This window comes from Tursiops truncatus, chromosome 3, assembly GCF_011762595.2.
Source record: "Tursiops truncatus isolate mTurTru1 chromosome 3, mTurTru1.mat.Y, whole genome shotgun sequence".
Taxonomy (NCBI): domain Eukaryota; kingdom Metazoa; phylum Chordata; class Mammalia; order Artiodactyla; family Delphinidae; genus Tursiops; species Tursiops truncatus.
The window spans coordinates 51929900-51949678 of NC_047036.1; the positions used below are offsets into that span (position 1 = coordinate 51929900).

A 19779-nucleotide genomic window follows, 5' to 3' on the forward strand; every position below is an offset into this window, starting at 1 on the left:
CTCTGGTCATTACCAATGAATGAAAACTTAGGTCTATATGTTTCTCTCAATAGAGTGTCTCCGGCTTAAGACTAACAGACACGTTCTTAAAGAGAACATATGAATATGATGACATCGCACAAGTCTGCGTGGTATCTTCGGCCATTAAAGTGGAAAGCTGAAGAAAATTTCCAATGTTACGCTTGTCATTGAGTTTCCCAGAACTTTCTGTATTTTTGTCACTTTTGTAAAATGATCAAGTCAACAGTAAAAATAAGTATATATTATTTAAATTTCTTTCCTGTAAAACAGTTAAAATATTTGTTTTGAAAAGAACCATTTACTGATTTTATCTTGTGAGTTACATTCTAGATGAACATTTGTATACTTTCCACACATATGCTATTTTGTTTCATTTTAAATGACCATTGGACTTTGTTCTCCAAAAGCTCTATATTTGAGGCCATTTGTCCCTAGCAGGTATCTTGAATAATGGTCAGCAAACTTTTCATGTAAAGGGTCAGATACTACATATTTTAGATCTTGCAGTCCATGTGGTTTCTATTGAAAATGCTCAACTCTGCTGTTACAGTGCAAAAGCAGCCAGTAGGCAAAAATTGCACAGCAGCGTTTACAAAAACAGACAGCTGGCCAGATTTGGTCTGCGGGCCGTAGTTTGCTGATCTCAATCTAGAAGATACAGTTGTTTCTTAAAATTTTAGAATTCTTATCATACTTTACTTAGAAGTATTTCCGTTAACCCCAGTTTTTTCCGTCAGTCAATAAAAAAAGTTTAAAATAACCGGGGTGGTCCTCATGTAATCTTGTATTTGCTAACACAATATGAGTTTTTCTAGTTGTTTTCAAAATTATCGTATTGGTATCTGTGTTTGTGTGTACATACAAACACACATGTCTAAGTTTCAGTTACTAACAGCAGATCAGAATTGGTTTTATTTCTTAAATTGTTGATTACTCTGTTAACTAAGAAGTCTGATAATTTTCTAATTCTAAGCCAAAAAAGTCCTGTTTTTTTTTTTCCCCATTGAAAAATAAGCCACTTATTTTCATAAGGATTAAAGGATTTCCAGCTTCTGATATTTGCTTTTGAACTCTACATCATGTATTAATATTACAAAACTTTCTATCTCTGCATGTAATCACACTAATTTACTTATGCCATATACAAAACAATGAGAAAGTTAAGACTATAAACAACTTTACAGCATGAATGTAATAAAAGTTTCAATATTTTGAAAACAAAAGCTAATACTGTTAAATAAAACTTATTTTGCTAAGTTGAAATTCAAGGATGTATATATAATTGCTTACATGTAAAGAGTGCATAAAGTCAAATACAAAAGTTGGTTTTTCTTAAATGCATTAATTATTTATTGCCATGACAAACTGTTTGGTCCAAAATGAAAGCTATATTCAGAATGAGATTTGCCCTTAAATTGGAGAGGTAATCAATGAAATGTCTGTGCAAAATAAAGTGCAAGCAGTATAAAATTGAAGTCTGTGTTTCCTCCAAAATGAGTACAATTCATTAAATGATGAAATAAGACTTTATAGCCACTGCACTGGGTACTGCGATAACTTTTCAAGCATCTTCTCGTGACTGAACCTTCTGTTTCATTCTGTTTCAAGTTTTAAAAGTAACATACAATGGTCACTTGGAATCTGCTATATAATTTGACTTATAATTACAAAGACTCCTTTTATAAGCAATACCTAGATACATAATATTCCTTCTTTAAGTAAAGGTTAGAAAATGTCATCTTAGAAAGGATGTTTAAACCATGTTATAAAAATTAGCTAAACAATTTGGTACATTAAGTGGAAATGTCATTTGTGTAAAAAGGACATTGTAAATTTTACATAGCATCATAACAGCTACAGCTACTATAATGAAAAGTGGTTAATGGAAGTCAGTTTTTCCTAAGTAGAATGTATATAAAGATTTACTTTAATGCTCTCTTGTTTCAGACAAGCAAAGTAACTTTTGGAGCACTGTTTATCATTTTAAGAGTAGCTAACACGATACAGCTACACAAAACCTTCTTGCAATAGCGTGCAATGCAGTAATTCCAAAGTGATGAAAGTACTTAAAAAGCAAAAATGGCTTGAATAGAATGGAAATCCAGGTAAGTGGACAGATTATCTAGGTTTAATTTGTTATGGATGGTATATTAGAAGAGAAACAAACTAGAAGGATGAAATGGAATACACCAATTCGCATTACTTCATGTAAAAAGAATGGCTACCTTAACTACAGATATTAGTAAATCAAAACATTTGTTTTAAACTGTTTTTTCTTATAATGTCTTCAATTTTGGTATCAAAGTAATGGTGAAATAAAATGAGTTGGGAAGTGTTTCCTCTTCTGTTTTCTGGAAGAGATTGTGTAGAATTGGTATTAAGTGTTTGGTAGAATTCACCATTGAAACTGGGCCTGTATCTTTCTTTTCCGGAGGATATCTTTATTTCTTCAGTGAGCTTTGGTAGTTTGCATCTTACAAGGAATTTGTCTGTTTCATCTAAGTTGTTAAATACATGGATGTAAAGTTGGTCATAGTATTTTCTAATAATCTTTTTAATGTCTACAGGGTCAGCAGTGATATCCCCTCTTTGACTTCTGATACTGTTGATTCATATTTTCTCTATTTTCCTAGTCAGTTAGAGGCTTACCAATTTTACTTATTTGAAAGCATTTTTAATATGCTCAAGATAGTTATGCTAGGAACCTTTTCTTACTCAACACTGGATAAGAGTGTTTTTTGGGGTTTTTTTGGCCGTGCCGCACAGCTTGTGGGATCTTAATACCCTGACCAGGGATTTGAACCTGGGCCCTCAGCAGTGAAAGCACTGAGCCTTAACCACTGGACCGCCAGGGAATTCCCAAGAGTGACTAACTTTTAATTAAGGATCAACTTTGCTTTTTTTTTTCACAGTCATCACTTTCCTATGATTAGTTAGTACTTTATTCTGTGTAACATTTGAACACCAGGATCTGAATTTAACTTCATGAAAATTTAAGTTGATTTAGATGCAATATAGGAGACTTAATTCAGAAGGCTCAGCTTAGATTTAAGTCCCGCTCTGCTCTGACCAGAACTGTAGGTTCATGTAGCTCTTCCTTGTAGCCTGAACCCAGGCAGTTAGGTGTCTGCTGGCCTAAAAGAGAGAAATCTTTAATCTAGTGTTGCATTAAATTAAGAGTCCTTTGGACCAACATCAGAACCACTTGGTGTGCTATTTGAAATGGTGATTCCCAGACCTCATTACAGGACCTACTAAATAAAAATTGAAAAGTGTGCCCCTGAATCTGCATTTTTAACAAATCCCCAGGTGACTCTTACAGTGAAATTATAGAACCACTGTTCTAATCTCACAAAGGAAAAAAAGGGAAAGTTGGCTTTTAAACTTCAAAATACCAAGTAATTAGCCTTTTGAGGAGAACAGTTATAGTAAAGCCCTGATCATCATCGGTATTACTGATTTAATTTTATATTACTTTCTATTTCAGTTTTCTCTCACAACACTTGTGAAATTTATGTGTCCGCCAACCTTACCAATTTCATAATAACAAACCAAAGAAATTCCAGTTGGAATTAGAACAGTCTCATCCATCACTATAGTTAAAGCCATTCCACTAATACTTAGTGCCACGTCTCTCCACTAATATGTATTCTAATTTCAATAAAATATTTCAAGTCCCCTGTTACGTTTAAGCTACATCAAATTAAGGTTAAGCATAAAAGCGACATGCCAAGCCAAATTATAGCAGAGGATTAACATGAACAAGCAGTGATAGTGATAGATGCTTTTTATAACCCATCAAATAATTACCGAGTTTAAAAAAATCAGTGTTTACAGGCACATAATTAAATGCCACCTAGAAAATCCTTAAGGGCCAAGCCATTGGTTTATTTAAATGTAGATATATTTGAGAGTTTCCATGGTAAGGTCACCACTGGGGAAATTGTGCTAATTAAACTGAATAGTTACACAACTGACCTAACCAGTATCATTAAGGGTTTCTAAATGTATTTTATTATGTACTTAGCATAAGTGGCCATGCTAATGTTATCAATACCAAACTGTAGGCAAGATTAGTTAAGAACTACGCAAAAAACCTGAGCACCCTACATTCACTTTCTATACATTCACAGCATCTATTTTTTGCTTTTCTAAACAACACTGAATACTGCTTTCCACCAACTCTTAAGATTTCATCACCCAACAGAACAAGCAGCATTAAAGATAGTACTGGTCCATATCATATCATCTATTCATTACTGATTGCACTATCAAAGCTAAACCCAGTAACGAATTTCTTCTCTCTAGAGATGTTGCTCAGTGGCAAGTATATTTCCCCTAAATCAGCGTGAGAAACCTTTCCTCTTAGTCATCTCCCCTTTCAAAAAGTTTGCCTACAGGAATTTGGTGCTAGAGAATTCACCAGTAAACAGCCTTACTGTTCAATAAATATACTCTGCTATTAAATCTAGTATACAAATATGATGAAGATCTGAAAATGGAACCCTGTCCAGTTAAGTTCTGTACTGGCACTTAACAAGGTTACTGATGATCACTTGTTTACGAAGGAATCATGTTATGTTCAAGTCTGTTTGTGATAAACCTATTGTCTAGACAGATTTATTTTTTAGGTTTGTTTTTGTTTTGGCCACTATCTACAGCAAACACTTCAGAGCCATCGCCATTGGCATTCTGGGCTAGGGCCCCTGGTCAAGTCAGGAATGTTCTTCAGTACTGCTGCTGAATGACCTGCTCCGGATGTGATTTCTAAGTTGCTCTATAAGTTCAGGATTCTGCTGCTGTATCTGCTGAGCAAACTGCTGTCCCCTGTAGTAAAGAGGCAAAGTTATATGAATTAGGGAATTTCCAATCACACAATACCAATGCAAAAAGAACTGCAGAAGATGTGGGTACTACCCAAAGGGAACTTTTTCTATTAAAGCAAGTTTTAGATTCATGACTTTAGCATCTGCAAGTTTACTAGTGCTTCCATATAGTATTACTACAGTGCAGTGTTCTTCATGAGAAATGAAAGACCCAAGCTAAAAAGTGAGTTCTTAGGGCTTCCCTGGTGGTGCAGTGGTTGAGAGCGGGTTCGTGCCCTGGTCCGGGAAGATCCCACATGCCGCGGAGCGACTGGGCCTGTGAGCCATGGCCGCTGAGCCTGCGTGTCCAGAGCCTGTGCTCCGCAACGGGAGAGGCCACGACAGTGAGAGGCCCACGTACCGCAAAAAAAAAAGTGAGTTCCTGAATTAAGTGAAATCCACCCTCCACCCAGTGCTTAACTACAGATAAATAAAGGGCTAAAAAGTGTATGCTTTTATTGTATGTGCACAAATATAATGCAGGGTATTTGTTCTTATAGTCAAGTCTTAGTCTCTCATACAACAGGTGTCACACCCATTTTGGGATGCTTATGAAGTCACCCAACAGAACTGATTTTTGGAAAGGCAAAGAAATTTAATCCAAATTCCTGAGTGTGTGCCTCCCAACTGCAAGTGTTAGGTATCACTATAATCATGCCACTTAAAGATCACTCTAAAAATGCCATATTTCGAGTGAGTTTACACAGCTGTGATCACAAACAGAAAATGATACTTGTTGCTTCATATAATATTTCCAGTGACAGCATCACACAGACTCAAAAAGCACAGAATTTATGCAACTTGGATGGAGGTGGAGGTAATGTGTTCAAGTAATGAGAAGATGAAACGAGTTCCCTTAGCAATGAAGTGCACTGCAGAGTTTGAATAAAACAGCTGCCTAAGTTGTCTGAACACTAATATATGCAATATATGATTTTTAAATATATACACGTACCTAAATTCATACCTACTTTAAGTTAATATTTGACATTCATATATATTCTTGAGTAGCTATTCAAGTCTGCTGAAAAAGTTTTTCTTGGATCCAGATCTTCTGGATTCCTACCCTTCAGTCTGAAAATTTCAATTTATGAACCACTTTTAAATTTAATAGCTAATGAGGTAACTGATACTAACAATAAAAGATAAAAATTTAAAAAGAAAGCCTTGGTCCCCTTACCTTAGAGACAAACTGTAAAATATAAAATACTTTTTTACTATTTCTATTTTAAATAATACTTACGCTTGGATGAGGCTAGACAGGTCAGTTAGGCCCCCAACTCCAGCAGCAGGTCCCCCAATAGCATTTGTCATCATTCCTGACATTCTAGAGTAGGCAAGAGATATATCACTCAAATTGGCATATATTTTTTTTTCTGGAATAAATTAGTATATTTTTAAAAATTGGTTCACTGATATTTTTAGAATGTTAATTTTTTTAAAAAAGGCAGGACTTCCCTGGTGGCACAGTAGTTAAGAATCTGCCTGCCAATGCAGGAGACACTGGTTTGAGCCCTGGTCTGGGAAGATCTCACATGCCAGGGAGAATCTAAGCCCGTGCACCACAACTACTGAGCCTGTGCTCTAGAGCCCACAAGCCACAACTACTGAAGCCCGCACACCCTAGAGCCCACGCACTGCAACTACTGAGCCCACGTGCCACAACTACTGAAGCCCGTGCACTCTAAGGCCCGCAGGCTGCAACTACTGAGCCCACGTGCTGCAACTACTGAAGCCCATGTGCCTAGAACCCGTGCTCCGCCACAATAGAAGCCACCACAATGAGAAGCCTGTGCACCAGAAAGAAGAGTAGCCCCTGCTCACCACTAGAGAAAGCCCGTGCACAGCAACGAAGACCCAACGCAGCCAAAACTAAATTTAAAAAAAAAAAAGGCAACTCTGTGTGGAGTCAGTCAGTTTTTGGCATCTTTGTCTACTCTTCACAATAAGAACCCAAAAATCATTATGCATATCAAGTGGAAACCCAATCTCATAAACCTAAATAACCCCTAGTACTGATGGTCTATTATTCTTTTCTGAGTCAAAGCACTTAAAAAGAATTGGCATATATTCTTAACACGTAGGATACCGGCCAAGGAAAAGCAGGTAGATATACCCACATTGTGTAGGTTAGGCCAATTGGGTGTGGCTTTAAGTTCCAACTGACTGGCATTGGGGCCAGTTTTATCATTTTGGAGCTACTGTGCTCAAATTAGGAGGCTGGCAAGTGGAAGGGAGAAACATAATATGCTCTTTCTATATACTTACAGCTGTTGAACTTGAGGATTCTGCATTAAACTTGCTGCCTAGAATTGAAAAATGGCATCTCCCGTTAAAGGCAGTTAATATTTAGGGATCTTTAACAAGGATTTCTTTCTTTTTTTTAAGCAGAGGAGTGAAAGCTAAATCGTGTATATACTAACATTTTTTAGAGTTTCAGTGTGCTATACAAAGTGAGTGGGAATGTAAAAAAGAGGAGGTACTAGAAAAATTGGTATTAAAAATACATCATCGCAAGGATAAAGAGATTACAAACACTATAAACTAAGGATATTGACAGCAGTTTACTTCCTACTATCAGATCAATAAAGCCAAAAGAGCTTAGGAAACCACAATAGCCAAAATCCTGTTAGAAGTCTGATTACTAGACCTTTCTAGGGTCACTTTCATGTAAGAGGGTGGTTTTTAACCTTTTGTAGATTTGCAGACCCCTTTGCCAATCTGATGAAAAATATCGTTCTCTCCCTAGAAAAATGCACATATCCACATGTACACAAATTTTCATCTACAATTCCAGGGAATCCATGGGCTTCCTGAAGTCCACCCATGACTTTTTCACGAAGCAGTACAGGGGCAGGTTAAAACCTCAGCCATAGCTTTATATCACCACTCTCCTACCACCACCATCACAAAAGCTCTCTTACTTGTTTCTAAAAAGTTTGGAACTATATAGTTCTAATGGAAAATAGAGCCAGCAAAGCAGAAAAGGAAATATACTCACCATACTAATGAAGGCTGGATTATTTATTAAGCTGGCCATGTCAAAACTCAATCCAGTTCCTGTCTGTAAAACAATTATATATGAAAATTACTCTAAACACTACAATTTGATTACAATAAATTGTGAATGACAAAATATTTCACTCATTTGGCATTAGTAACTTACAGGACTAGATACCTCTCTTAACTTCTGTTCTGCTATTTTCAGATTTGACTTATAGGAATCATTTTCAGGATCAAGATCTAATGCCTTCTGATAACTTGTAACTGCTTCTTCAAATTTATTCATGGCAGTGAGGGCCAGCCTGAAAAGAATACAGTGTAAGATATATGATTAAAGAACATCAAGACACCACAAATGTAGTCAAGTATCTATCTTGCATTCAATTTGAATCCAGATTACACTATATTTATTCATTGTACAGTTGCCCCCTGAACAACAAGGGCTTGAACAGCATGGGTCCACTTATACATGGAGTTTTTTCAATAGTAAATATAGAAGTACTACACGATCTGAGATTGGTTAAATCTGCAGATACAGAGGAACCACAGATGTGGAGGAATTGCGGGTACAAAGGGTTGCCTATAAGTTATACACAGATTTTTGAGAGCAGAGGGTTGGCACCCCTAACACCCACATTGTTCAAGGGCCAACCGTACTATGGCTCACAGGAGTATCACTTCCTTCTAATTCCAAGATTCTGTAAGTCTGGACTCTCTCCATTCTCCTTGGTGACAACCTCGGCTGTCCTACATGAATCAAGAACTTAATGATTAGAAAGGGAAAAGAATCTGAAAAAAAATAGATATGTATATATGTATAACTGAATCACTTTGTTGTACACCTGAAACTAACATAACACTGTAAATCAACTATACTTTAATAAAAATAATTTTTTAAAAGAACTTAATGATTAGAAGTGAACCTTACATACCCTTCCATTTTTAAGCCTAATATGTAAAGTAATTTGCTTTATGAATGATTAAGCTCCATAAAGATGTGAGCTAACAATTCTGTGGTCATATAACTCCATGATGCTAAAACCATTTAAAGAACTCTGAACTAGATTTGCCCTTCACTATGTCCCACTTTCTTTCTTCCTTCTTGGCAGAGACATTGAGCCACAATAAATATCAATTTACCATGAAAAATAAAAAATGAAAGTAGGCTGTGGGGTATTAGCTAACTACTCCTGAATAAGACATGTTAGTTGTTAAACAACTAACTAAATTAGCAACCTTTACACTTCAATAACACATTATCCCAAGCACAGGTCAAAGAGTTAGTTACTAAATTTAATGTTTTCCTCCACCTAGTTAGAATTTATTTATTGGAATATTACTTCAGAACTAAACAATAATGGTATATATGAAGAGACAGTATAGAGTGTTTTTTTCCTAAGTTTATTTTTAACAAATTACTCCAATTCTATCTTGGCCAACTTATCTCACAGACTTCTGATCTAGATAAAATATAATGCCTAATCATAGAAAAAATCTCAGAACCTAATTAGTTTTCTACCAGTCAACCATGAAAGATACTTCATCAGAGTCCTCACTTAATTAAGTCAACACATATTTCCTGGAATCCTACTAGGTACCAGGCACTATTTTAGATTCCTCAGTGAAAAAGGAAAAGTCCTTGAGTTTAAGAAAGTTTCATTCTACAGGGGAGGATAAGCAATAAACATGCAAATAAAAAAACAGTAATCTTAAAGAGAATGAATAGGGGAGCTGCTCAAAGGCAGCCATATTGAAAGGACCTGAACAATGAGAAGAAAGCAGTCATATGAAAATTAGAGGAGAGACATTCTAAATAGAAGCAACAATAAGCACCAAGGCCCTGAGAACGTTGCAAGCTTGGTATGCTTAAGGAACAGGACAAAGGTTGAGGAGGGAGCACAGAAAACAAAGTGTGGGAAGAGATGACGTCAGGGAATATTATAGGACCGTGGTTTGGAGTCTGGATTTTACTCTGGTTGTAACAGAATGACATAATGTGATTTATGCTTTAGAAAGCTCACTCTGGCTTCTCTGGGGAGAGTGAAGTGAAGGCAGGGAGACCAGTTAAGAAGCTATTGCAGCAGCCTAGGTACAAGATGGAAATTTGGACTACAGTTGTAAGCAAGAGAGCAATCAATACTTGAATTCAAGGAATATGTAGAAACTAGAATTCATAGGACTTGCTGATAGATTAGATGTGTCAGGTGTAATAAGAATGAAGGATGATTCCTAGACTGGAGCACTGGGTAGGTAGAATGACAGTATATTTACTGAGGTGAGAAAGATTTAAGAAGAGAACAAGGGTTCTGTTTGGGACATGTTAAGTTTAAAATGCCTATTAAACATCTAGGTAGAGATGAAAAATAGCTGAATATATGAGTATGGAGTTCAGACATATAACTTAAGAGATCCATCAACATATACAGTCGATTCTCTTTATCCATAGTAATTATGCTCTAAAAGGTCACTGCAAATACTAAATTAGCAAATACGGAACAATTGGTTCTAGGGGAAATAAAAGTTGTGTTCCTGTGAGCCTCTGGTCAACAACATTTTCATCAACCAATCCATACATAACCTTGATTTATGTATGTTTCTGTTTAAAGAAACCTTATGTAACACATATCACTGATTCACAGCCAAGTGCCCTAACTCATGCCTGAACAAAACTTATCTAACACATGTATTTTCTTGGTGAGGCACATTGCAGCCTTCTTGCATGCGAAAACAATAGACAACACTTCAGCCTATGTTTGCAGGCCACTGTAAACAGAAACCAACAACAAAAAGCACATAAATGCAAAAAATATAGCACTAAATAGACTGTGAAAAGGACACTCATTTTACAGCATGAGAGCTGAAACAAAAAGGTAGAGCATTGCCTCATCTGACCTCAGCTGAGATCTTGCACATCAGATGACTCAAGTTTTTCACCAATCTGTAGATGACCACAAAGCATACTGAGTACAGATTTGGAGTTACAAAAAAAATTTTAGCAAGTAGGTGAATCTTAAATACAGTATTCATTAATACAGAGTACTGACTGTAGATGGAATTTAAAAGCATGGGACAGTTTGAAATCAAAGAGAAAAGAGAAACAGCAGCAGCAGAGGAAAGAGCCCTGAAGCACACCATTATTTACACGTGGCAGAGGAGGAAGAACTAGTAAGAGAGACTGGAAAAGAGCGTCCAGTGAAATAGAAGGAAAACCACGAAGTGTGGTGTCACAGAAGCCTAGAGAATGAAGTGTTTCAAAAAGAGGTTAATCATGGGAATTCCCTGGCAGTCCAGTGATTAGGACTTGGCACTTTCATTGCCATGGCCCAGGTTCAATCCCTGGTTGGGGAACTAAGATCCCTCAAGCCTTGCTGCCAAAAAAAAAAAAAAAGGTTAATCATGCCAAATACTAAAAAGATGGGGAAGGGTGAGGATACAGAACTGAATACTGACCTTGGAAAAATATAGACAACTGGTGACTTTGAATAGAGTTCTCAACAGAGTGATACAGACAAATGTCCTACTGGAGTGAGCTGAAGAGAGAATAAGAGATGGTGAAGACGAGACGGCAAGTACAGACAATTATTAGGGTCTTTGCAGAGAAAGTGGAACTAAGGAATGATGTAGCTGTGTGAAAGATGGTTCTAACAGATGATTTTTTATGATCTTTTCACATGCAGTCATTAGCACTGTTAGAGATAGGAAAGCTGGTGTTGTAGAAGATAAAGGAGATGATTACAAGTGTAAAGTCCTGGAGAAGGTACAAAGGAATGAGATCTCAAGCATGAATGAATGCAGTAGTCTTAGATAAGAACCCTTCCATTTTAACAGAAAAAAGATAATCTGTGTAGATACAAGTGCAAGTAGACTGGTAGATTTGCAAGTAAGAAGATGAATCACTTTTCTTCTAAATACATTCTATTTTTCAATTGAGTAAAAAGTTGAGAGTCACCATGGAATGTGCAGTGGAAATTTGAAGAGTAGGTGTGAAACAGTCAACTCAGAGAGTAGTAAGGTGAATCTAGAAGGAAGTGTAGTAGCACTATCTGCCAAAATACTGAGTGCTTACTTGAGATTTGTAGCCTTGAATATGAAGTAGGTCTATTCAGTATGGTTGTTATGATTTTCTCCAAAACCAACCACTCATCAAACACTAATCATCTCTCTCCCAAGTCAGAAACTGCAGTCATTTCCTACCTAAATGTTATATTTATCTTCTTATTAGTTCAGAGGGTACAATATAAAGCAGGAAATTCAAAACCAAGCCATTAAGAACAGCATATCAGTTCTGTTCTGTACTTTGAACGTTCTCCCAAAACTTACCCCATTCTCCCATAGGCCTTGCTGTACTTTGAATCAATCGCTATTGCTTTTTCACAATCCTTTACTGCATCTGTGTAGTGACCTAATTTACTCTGAGCAGCAGCCCTAAGAGAAAGAGAAGAGATTTTTATTATAAGGAGCATTCAAGGCACTAATTTAGATTTCCAGGTGCTAATAAAACTACATTTAACTTGCCCCAATTTGTGTATCATTCCCAGTAAATATCTAAATCAAACTAAAATAATTCTGTAATCAAATGAAAACTCAGAAACAAAATTCAGAGAAAATATGCAGTCTGCTTTTCCCAGTTTGCTTTGCTATAGAAAAGATAAATATGAGAACCCTACAACTGATCAACTGATCTACCTGCTTATTGCCTTTCTAATTTGCCCAAACAGAAAACTGAAAACACCAGGACATTTGGGATTTCTGGGGAGGCACACAGAGTGATTGATTGCTGTGAATGGCCACTCAGAGTGTTGTGCTGTTAAATGATCACTTTATTAGTAAAGTTAAGATCATCTACAAGTCTAAGATGAAAAATGAAACTTAACCTGTGTGCCTGAATCTGACTGTAAATTAAGTATGGCAATGTATTCCATCTACTTAGCATAGAATCTCAGAGCAATTAAGGACTATTTAAACCCGTCTAAGTTACCTCTAACAAAACTCTCCTGAAATAACTGGGATTTGACAACGAAGCTACTTACCCGCCTCCACACAATCCTGATAGTATACAGCTCTCTGTTTCCCTGTAGTAGTGTTCACCTCAACCCTCAGGGCCATACTAAACACGTAGAATTACTGTTCAACATGCAAGTCCTTCAAACTAAAAGGTTCCGTAATGTCTCCTACCCTCCATCCCACCATTACCCCATTCTTTCTTCTCCAGAATAAGTATTTCTACCTTACACATTCAACTAATATATCTATTAAGGGTGAGCTAATGCATAGATACTTTTCTAGACATAATGGACAGAACAGTAATCAAAATAATATTCCTGGCCTTAATAGTGCTTAGATTCTGGGGCAGGGGCAAGGGTGATGGCTGAGGGCTGGCAGACTGTAAAGAAAAGGTTGTGGTGAGTCCAGTTTTCTGTCAACCTTTGTTTATACCGAATGACCGAGACTACTTCTCAAACTAAGATTATAAAATTTGAAAAAAATAAACACATAGTCTTCTTTGCTTGAGTTAAAAAATATAAATATGAAAGTAGATGATTCAATAAACCCATTTTGGTAGTTCATGTGGAAAAGTGCTATGAGTTTATTTGACTGAATACTCAACACAAAACTAACAGGATGGGGCTTCCCTGGTGGTATAGTGGTTAAGAATCTGCCTGCCAATGCAGGGGACATGGGTTCGAGCCCTGGTCCGGGGAGATCCCACATGCCGCGGAACATCTAAGCCCGTGCGCCACAACTACTGAGCCTGCGCTCTAGAGCCCGCGAGCCACAACTACTGAGCCCCCGTGCCACAACTACTGAAGCACATGCACCTAGAGGCCGTGCTCTGCAACAGGAGAAGCCACCACAATGAGAAGCCCGCGCACTGCAAGGAAGGGTAGCCCCCACTCGCCGCAACTAGAGAAAGCCTGTGTGCAGCAACAAAGACACAACACAGCCAAAAACAGAAATAAATAAATTTATAAAAAAGAAAAAACAAAAAACTAACAGGATGACAAGAATGTCCATTAAAAATGACCATTAAAAGAAGAAATACAGAATGTATCACTTCCAAATAATTAGAAAGAAAAAATGAAATAAAAATAATGATCACTAACAATAGAAGGCAAAAGAAAAAAACAGAGGAGAGGGAGAAGAAGACAAAATATAAGATAGCAGAAAATAATTCAAATATGTAAGTAATCACAAAGTTGCCTAGATAAACATCAGATTCTAAAACTGTATACATAAGATATCACCTACAACATAAGCACACAAAGGCTGAAGTTAAAGGGGTAGAAAAAGACAATGAGACAAACTGAAAACCAAGCAAAACAAAGCAAGTGTAGGAACATTAATATCAGACATAAGGCAAAGAACATTATTAAAGATACAAAGTCATAATATATTAACATTCTTTTTAGTTTAATTTTATGAAAAACATTTCCATGACTCAGAAGTCAAACCTATATTAAAAGCCTCACTCTCATCCTCTAGAGGATGGGTGGGAATGGGGTAAATGGGATAGAAACGAGAATGACACTTCAAAAAGGATGAAAAAGAAAACCTTCAAATGGAATAAAACAGAAACAAATGATCCTAACTGTATGTCAAAAAGAAAGAATTCAAGTATTGGGTTGGCCAAAAAGTTCATTTGGGTTTTTCCATAAGATGTTAATGGAAAAACCCGAATGAACTTTTTGGACAACCCAGTAACTTTCAAACACAGAATTCTGAGTATATATCCTTAGTGAGATGCATTCTAAGAATAAAAAATAAATCGCAAAGAAATCCTTAAGTTTCCTTAGTAGGCTTGCTTGTGGTGTAACACTGGTGTTGTAATATCAGCTGAAGGATAGAGCTAATGAGTAAGTACTCTGGTGCTGTTGGAAAGCAGGGCTCTCTTGTGAGAGAGAGATACAAATATAAAATAGGGGAAAGTAAAGATAACCTCTGTGACACTGGATATGAATTGAGGGTATCTGGATAAAGTGATGACTTTTCCAAAAATATATTTCCTAGCTCTGTCCTTTAAAAGAACCTAGAAGAAGTAACACTTCAGTAGCAATGATCAGGTCTTACAATCAGATCTTGGTTTCTGCACTAAAAGGAACAGGAGCTCCTTGCAGAAACAGCTGAGCCCAGGTCTAGGGGCAGAGAAAGTACAAGGCAAATCTGGAATACCCTGTTCTCCCAGAAAGCAAGAAAGTGTTCAAAAAACAAATGAAGGTATGTAAGAGGACACACAGCCAGTTTAAAGGGACTCCCACTAGACAAATACAGTAAGTCCCCTACATATGAACCTTCAAGTTGAGAACTTTCAAAGATGTGAACATGCGTCTGCATGTCCAATCCCATAAATTAGTTCATGTGTCTGGCTTACACTGTCACGTGCGTGCATCCTCTACAAGTGATTTTGCTTTTGTGTATTTTACTGTACAGTACTGTATACAGTACAGTAGTACGGTATCTTTATTTCAAGCCCAGGATGTCAGGAGGCAAGTGTAAAAGCAGTGGTGATGTAGCTGGTACTGCTAAGAAGCTCTAGGATTGGAGGCCCAGAGAAAGGATGAAGAGAGACAAGAGGAAGAAGTAACTGAAGAACCAAAGAGATTAATGATGCAGGAAATTTCAAGGGGATTTTCTTTATTTGAGGAGGCACTGTTAGTTTTTGAGGCACAAGACCCAAATGTAGAACAGTACACGTACACGAAGGTGGCAGCAGCTGTTCAAAATGCAATCCAGTGCTACTGTGTTATCTATGATGAGAAAAAAAAAAGCTACTACCCAGACATCACTGGATCATTTTTTCAAGATAGAATTGATTCCAGCAAAGAACCAGAACCTGTGCCATCAACACCAGGCATGAGTGAAATTGCAGCTCACCCTCTGTCTCCTATTGCTGACAACCCTTCAGCTCTTCCATCTCCCGCCTCCTGTCCCTCCTCCAGTCAGTAACTCTTCTTGCCTGTTCACTCGGTGCCAGCCCCTGTATGCCAGCTGTTGTACTGGACTACTGTACTTTCCAAGGTACTGTACTGTAAGATTAAAAATGTTTTCTGTGTGTTTGTTTCTTTCTTTCTTTTTTTTTTTGTGGTACGCGGACCTCTCACTGTTGTGGCCTCTCCCGTTGCGGAGCACAGGCTCCGGACGCGCAGGCTCAGCAGCCATGGCTCACGGGCCCAGCCGCTCCGCGGCATGTGGGATCCTCCTGGACCGGGGCGCGAACCCGTGTCCCCTGCATCGGCAGGCGGACTCTCAACCACTGCGCCACCAGGGAAGCCCTGTTTCTTATGTATTATTTGTGTGAAAAGTATTATAAACCTCTTATAGTACAGTACTATATAGCTGATTGTGTTAGTCGGTACCTAGGCTAACTCTGCTGGACTTATGAACAAATTGGACTTAAGAATGCGCTCTTGGAATGGAACTCGTTCGTACGTAGAGGACTTACTGTATAGGATAATTTAAGGGTCAAAATAATAATTATGGCAATTTATTATAATACACTGAATAGTAAATTTTTAAAAATTCATGAGTCCATACAATACTTTCAGAGGACAAAGGAGGAGGAAAGCCAAAAAGAGTGAAAAGGGAAGAAAACTCTTCATTTCAGAAATATGTGAGAAAATATTATGTAAAGGAAATGATAAAATTAGAAAAATCACCATTTTGTAACCATCAATGTATTAATGATTCAGGGACAAATCATCAGTGGATGATAAAACACTGAGTAAAAGATTGTTGTGGAGAATTCTCTGGCGGTCCAGTGGTTAGGACTCGGCACTTTCACTGCCAGGGCCCGGGTTCAATCTCTGGTCGGGGAGCTAAGATCTTGCATGCTGCACGGTGCAGCCGAAAAAACATTAAAAGATTGCTGGGGAACAGGATATTTACATGATCTGACCATATAGATAATTTTTTTCCTTTTTTAAAATTGAAATACAGTTGATGTACAATTTTATGTTAGTTTCAGGTGAACTACATAGTGATTGAACATTTACATCCATTACGGAATGATCACAATAATTATAGTATCCAACTTTCCCCATACAAAATTATTACAATATTGTATACCATATTCCTTATGCTGTATATTACATCCTCTGGCTTATTTATTTCATAATTGGAAGCTTGCACCTCTTAATTCCCTTCATCTATTTCACCCAACCCACCACTCCACTCTCCTCTGGCAAATACCCGTTTGTTCTCTGTATCAATGAATCTGTTCTCATTTTGTTTGTTTTGTTTTTTAGATTCCACATATAAGTGAGATACAATATTTGTCTTTCTCTATCTTATTCCACTTAGGATGATACCCTCTAGATCCATCCACACTGTCACAAATGGCAAGATTTGGGGTTTTATATGGCTGAGTAATATTCCATTGTGTGTGTGTGTGTGTGTGTGTGTGTGTGTATGTATGTATATATAAAACATCTTCTTTATCCATTCATCTATCGATGAACACTTAGGTTGCTCCCATATCTTGACTATTGTATATAATGCTACAATGAATATTGGGTTACATATATCTCTTCAAATGACTGTTTTTGTTTTCTTTGGGTAAATACCCAGAACTGAAATTAGTGGACTGTACAGTAGTTCTAGTTTTAATTTTTTGAGGAACCTCCATACTGTTCTCCATAGTGGCTGTATCAAATTACACTCCCAGTAACAGTGCATGAGGATTCCCTTTTGTACACATACTCACGAACACTTTTTATATGCTGTCTTTTTGATGATAGCCATTCTGACAGGTGTGAGGTGGTACCTCATTGTAGTTTTGATTTGCAATTACCTGATGATTAGTGATGTTGAGCATATTTTCATGTGTCTGTTGGCCAACTGTATATCTTCTTTGGAAAAATGTTTATTCAGGTCCTCTGCCCATTTATTAATTGGTTTGTTTTTATGATGCTGAATTGTATGAGTTTTTTGGATGTTTAGAATAGTAACCCATTATCTGATATATCATTTGCAAATTATCTTCTCCCATTCAGTAGGCTGCTTTTTCATTTTGTTGATGGTATCCTTTGCTCTGCAATGGATTTTTAGTTTGATATAGTCCCATTTGCTTACTTTTGCTTTTGTTTCCCTAGCTCAAAGAGACAGATCCAAAAAAATATTGCTAAGATCAATATCAAAGAGTGTACTGCCTATGTTTTCTTCCAGGAGTTTCATGATTTCAGGTCTTATGTTTAATTCTTTGATTCATTTTGAGTTTATTTTTGTATTGATATACAGTGTGAGAAACTGGTCCAGTTTTCCCAATACAATTTATTAAAGAGGCTGCCTCTTCCCCATTGTATATTCTTACCTTCTTTGATGTAGATTAATTGACCATGTAAGTGTGGGTTTATTTCTGGGCTCTCTATACTGTTCCATTGATCTGTGTCTGGTTTTGTTTCAGTACCATACTGTTTTGATTACTTTAGCTTTGTGGTTTAGTTTGAAAACAGGAAGCATGATACCTCTAGATTTGTTCTTTTTTCTCAAGATTGCTTTGGCTATCCAGGGTCTTCTGGATACAAATTTTAAAATTATTTGTTCTAGTCCTGTAGAAAATGCCATTGGCATTTTGATAGGGATTGCACTCAACCTGTAGATCGCTTTGGGTAGTATGGTCATTTTAACAATACTAATTCTTCCAATCCATGAGCACAGTATATCCTTCCATCTGTTAGTGTCACCTTCAATTTCTTTCATCAATGTCTTATAGTTTCCCGAGTGCAGGTCTTTTACACCTCCTTAGTTAGAATTATTCCTATGTATTTTATTCTTTTTTATGCAATTATACATTGGATTGTTTTCTTAATCTCTCTGTTAGTCCATCTTTAGCATATGGAAATGCAACAGACTTCCATATATTAATTTTGGATCTTGCAACTTTAATGAATTCATTTATTAGTTCTAATAGTTTTTGGTGGTGTCTTGAGGGCTTTCTATATATAGTATCATGTCATCTGTAAACAGTGACAGTTTTACCTGTTCCTTTCCAATTTGGATTCCTATTATTTCTTTTTCTTGTTTGACTGACCTGGCTAGGACTTCCAAAACTATGTTGAATAAAAGTGGTGAGAGTGGGTATCCTTGTCTTGTTCCTGACTGTAGAAGAAATGACTTCAGCTTTTCACCATCGAGGATGATGCTGGCTGTGGGTTTGCTACAGATGGGCTTAATTGTGTTGAGGTATGTTCCCTCTATAGCCACTTTGTAGAAACTTTTTATCGTAAGTGGATGTTGAATTTTGTCAAAAGCTTTTTCTGCATCTATTGAGATGATCATATGACTTTTATTCTTCAATCTTTTTATGTGGTATATCATATTGATTGATTTCCAGACATTGAACCATCCTTGCATCACTGGGATAAATCCCACTTGATCATGGTGTATGATCCTTTTAATGTCTTGTTGAAGTCAAATTGCTAATATCTTGTTGAGAATTTTTACATCTATGTTCATCAGTGATATTGGCAGGTAGTTTTCTTTTTCTGTGGTGTCTTTGTCTGGTTTTGGTATCAGGTTTTGGTGATGCTGGCCTCATAAGTTCAGAAGCATTCCTTTCTCTTCAAATTTTTGAGAAGGACAGCTGTTAACTCTTCTTTAAATGTTTGGTAGAATTTACTTGAAAATCTCCTGGTCCTAGACTTTTGTTTGTTGGGAGTTTTTGTTTTTGTTTTGTTTTTTAATTACTGATGCAATTCCATTACTGGTAATTGGTCTGTTCATATTTTTTATTTCTTCCTAGTTCAGTCTTGGAAGATTGTATATTTCTAGGAATTTATCCATTTTTTCTAGGTTGTCCAATTCATTGGTGTATATTTGTTCATAATAATATAATTCTTTGTATTTCTGTGGTGTCTGTTGTAACTTCTCTTTCATTTCTGATTTTGTTTCTTTG

The 19779-nt window shown here is 36.8% G+C and overlaps 2 protein-coding genes across 9 annotated transcripts in view; one reads left to right on the top strand and one right to left on the bottom strand.

Annotated features, from left to right (window-relative positions):
- TRAPPC13 (trafficking protein particle complex subunit 13) overlaps positions 1 to 1491 on the top strand; it is a 35431-nt gene extending 33940 nt beyond the window's left edge. For all 5 annotated transcript variants that reach the window (XM_004328549.4, XM_019929966.3, XM_019929965.3 and 2 more), the window contains one exon: positions 54 to 1491. In XM_004328549.4, coding sequence (XP_004328597.2) covers positions 54 to 161 — 108 coding nt within the window. In that variant the 3' untranslated portion in view covers positions 162 to 1491. The remainder of the gene's footprint in view (positions 1 to 53) is intronic.
- SGTB (small glutamine rich tetratricopeptide repeat co-chaperone beta) overlaps positions 385 to 19779 on the bottom strand; it is a 49135-nt gene continuing 29740 nt past the window's right edge. For 2 of the 4 annotated variants that reach the window (XM_019929968.3, XM_033852906.2), the window contains 6 exons: positions 12210 to 12314; positions 8053 to 8191; positions 7888 to 7950; positions 7155 to 7192; positions 6130 to 6213; positions 385 to 4848 (listed from right to left, as the gene is read on the bottom strand). In XM_019929968.3, the coding sequence (XP_019785527.1) occupies positions 4737 to 4848; positions 6130 to 6213; positions 7155 to 7192; positions 7888 to 7950; positions 8053 to 8191; positions 12210 to 12314 (541 nt within the window). In that variant the 3' untranslated portion in view covers positions 385 to 4736. The remainder of the gene's footprint in view (positions 4849 to 6129; positions 6214 to 7154; positions 7193 to 7887; positions 7951 to 8052; positions 8192 to 12209; positions 12315 to 19779) is intronic. The other 2 variants (XM_019929969.3, XM_073802160.1) reach the window with 2 other exon arrangements.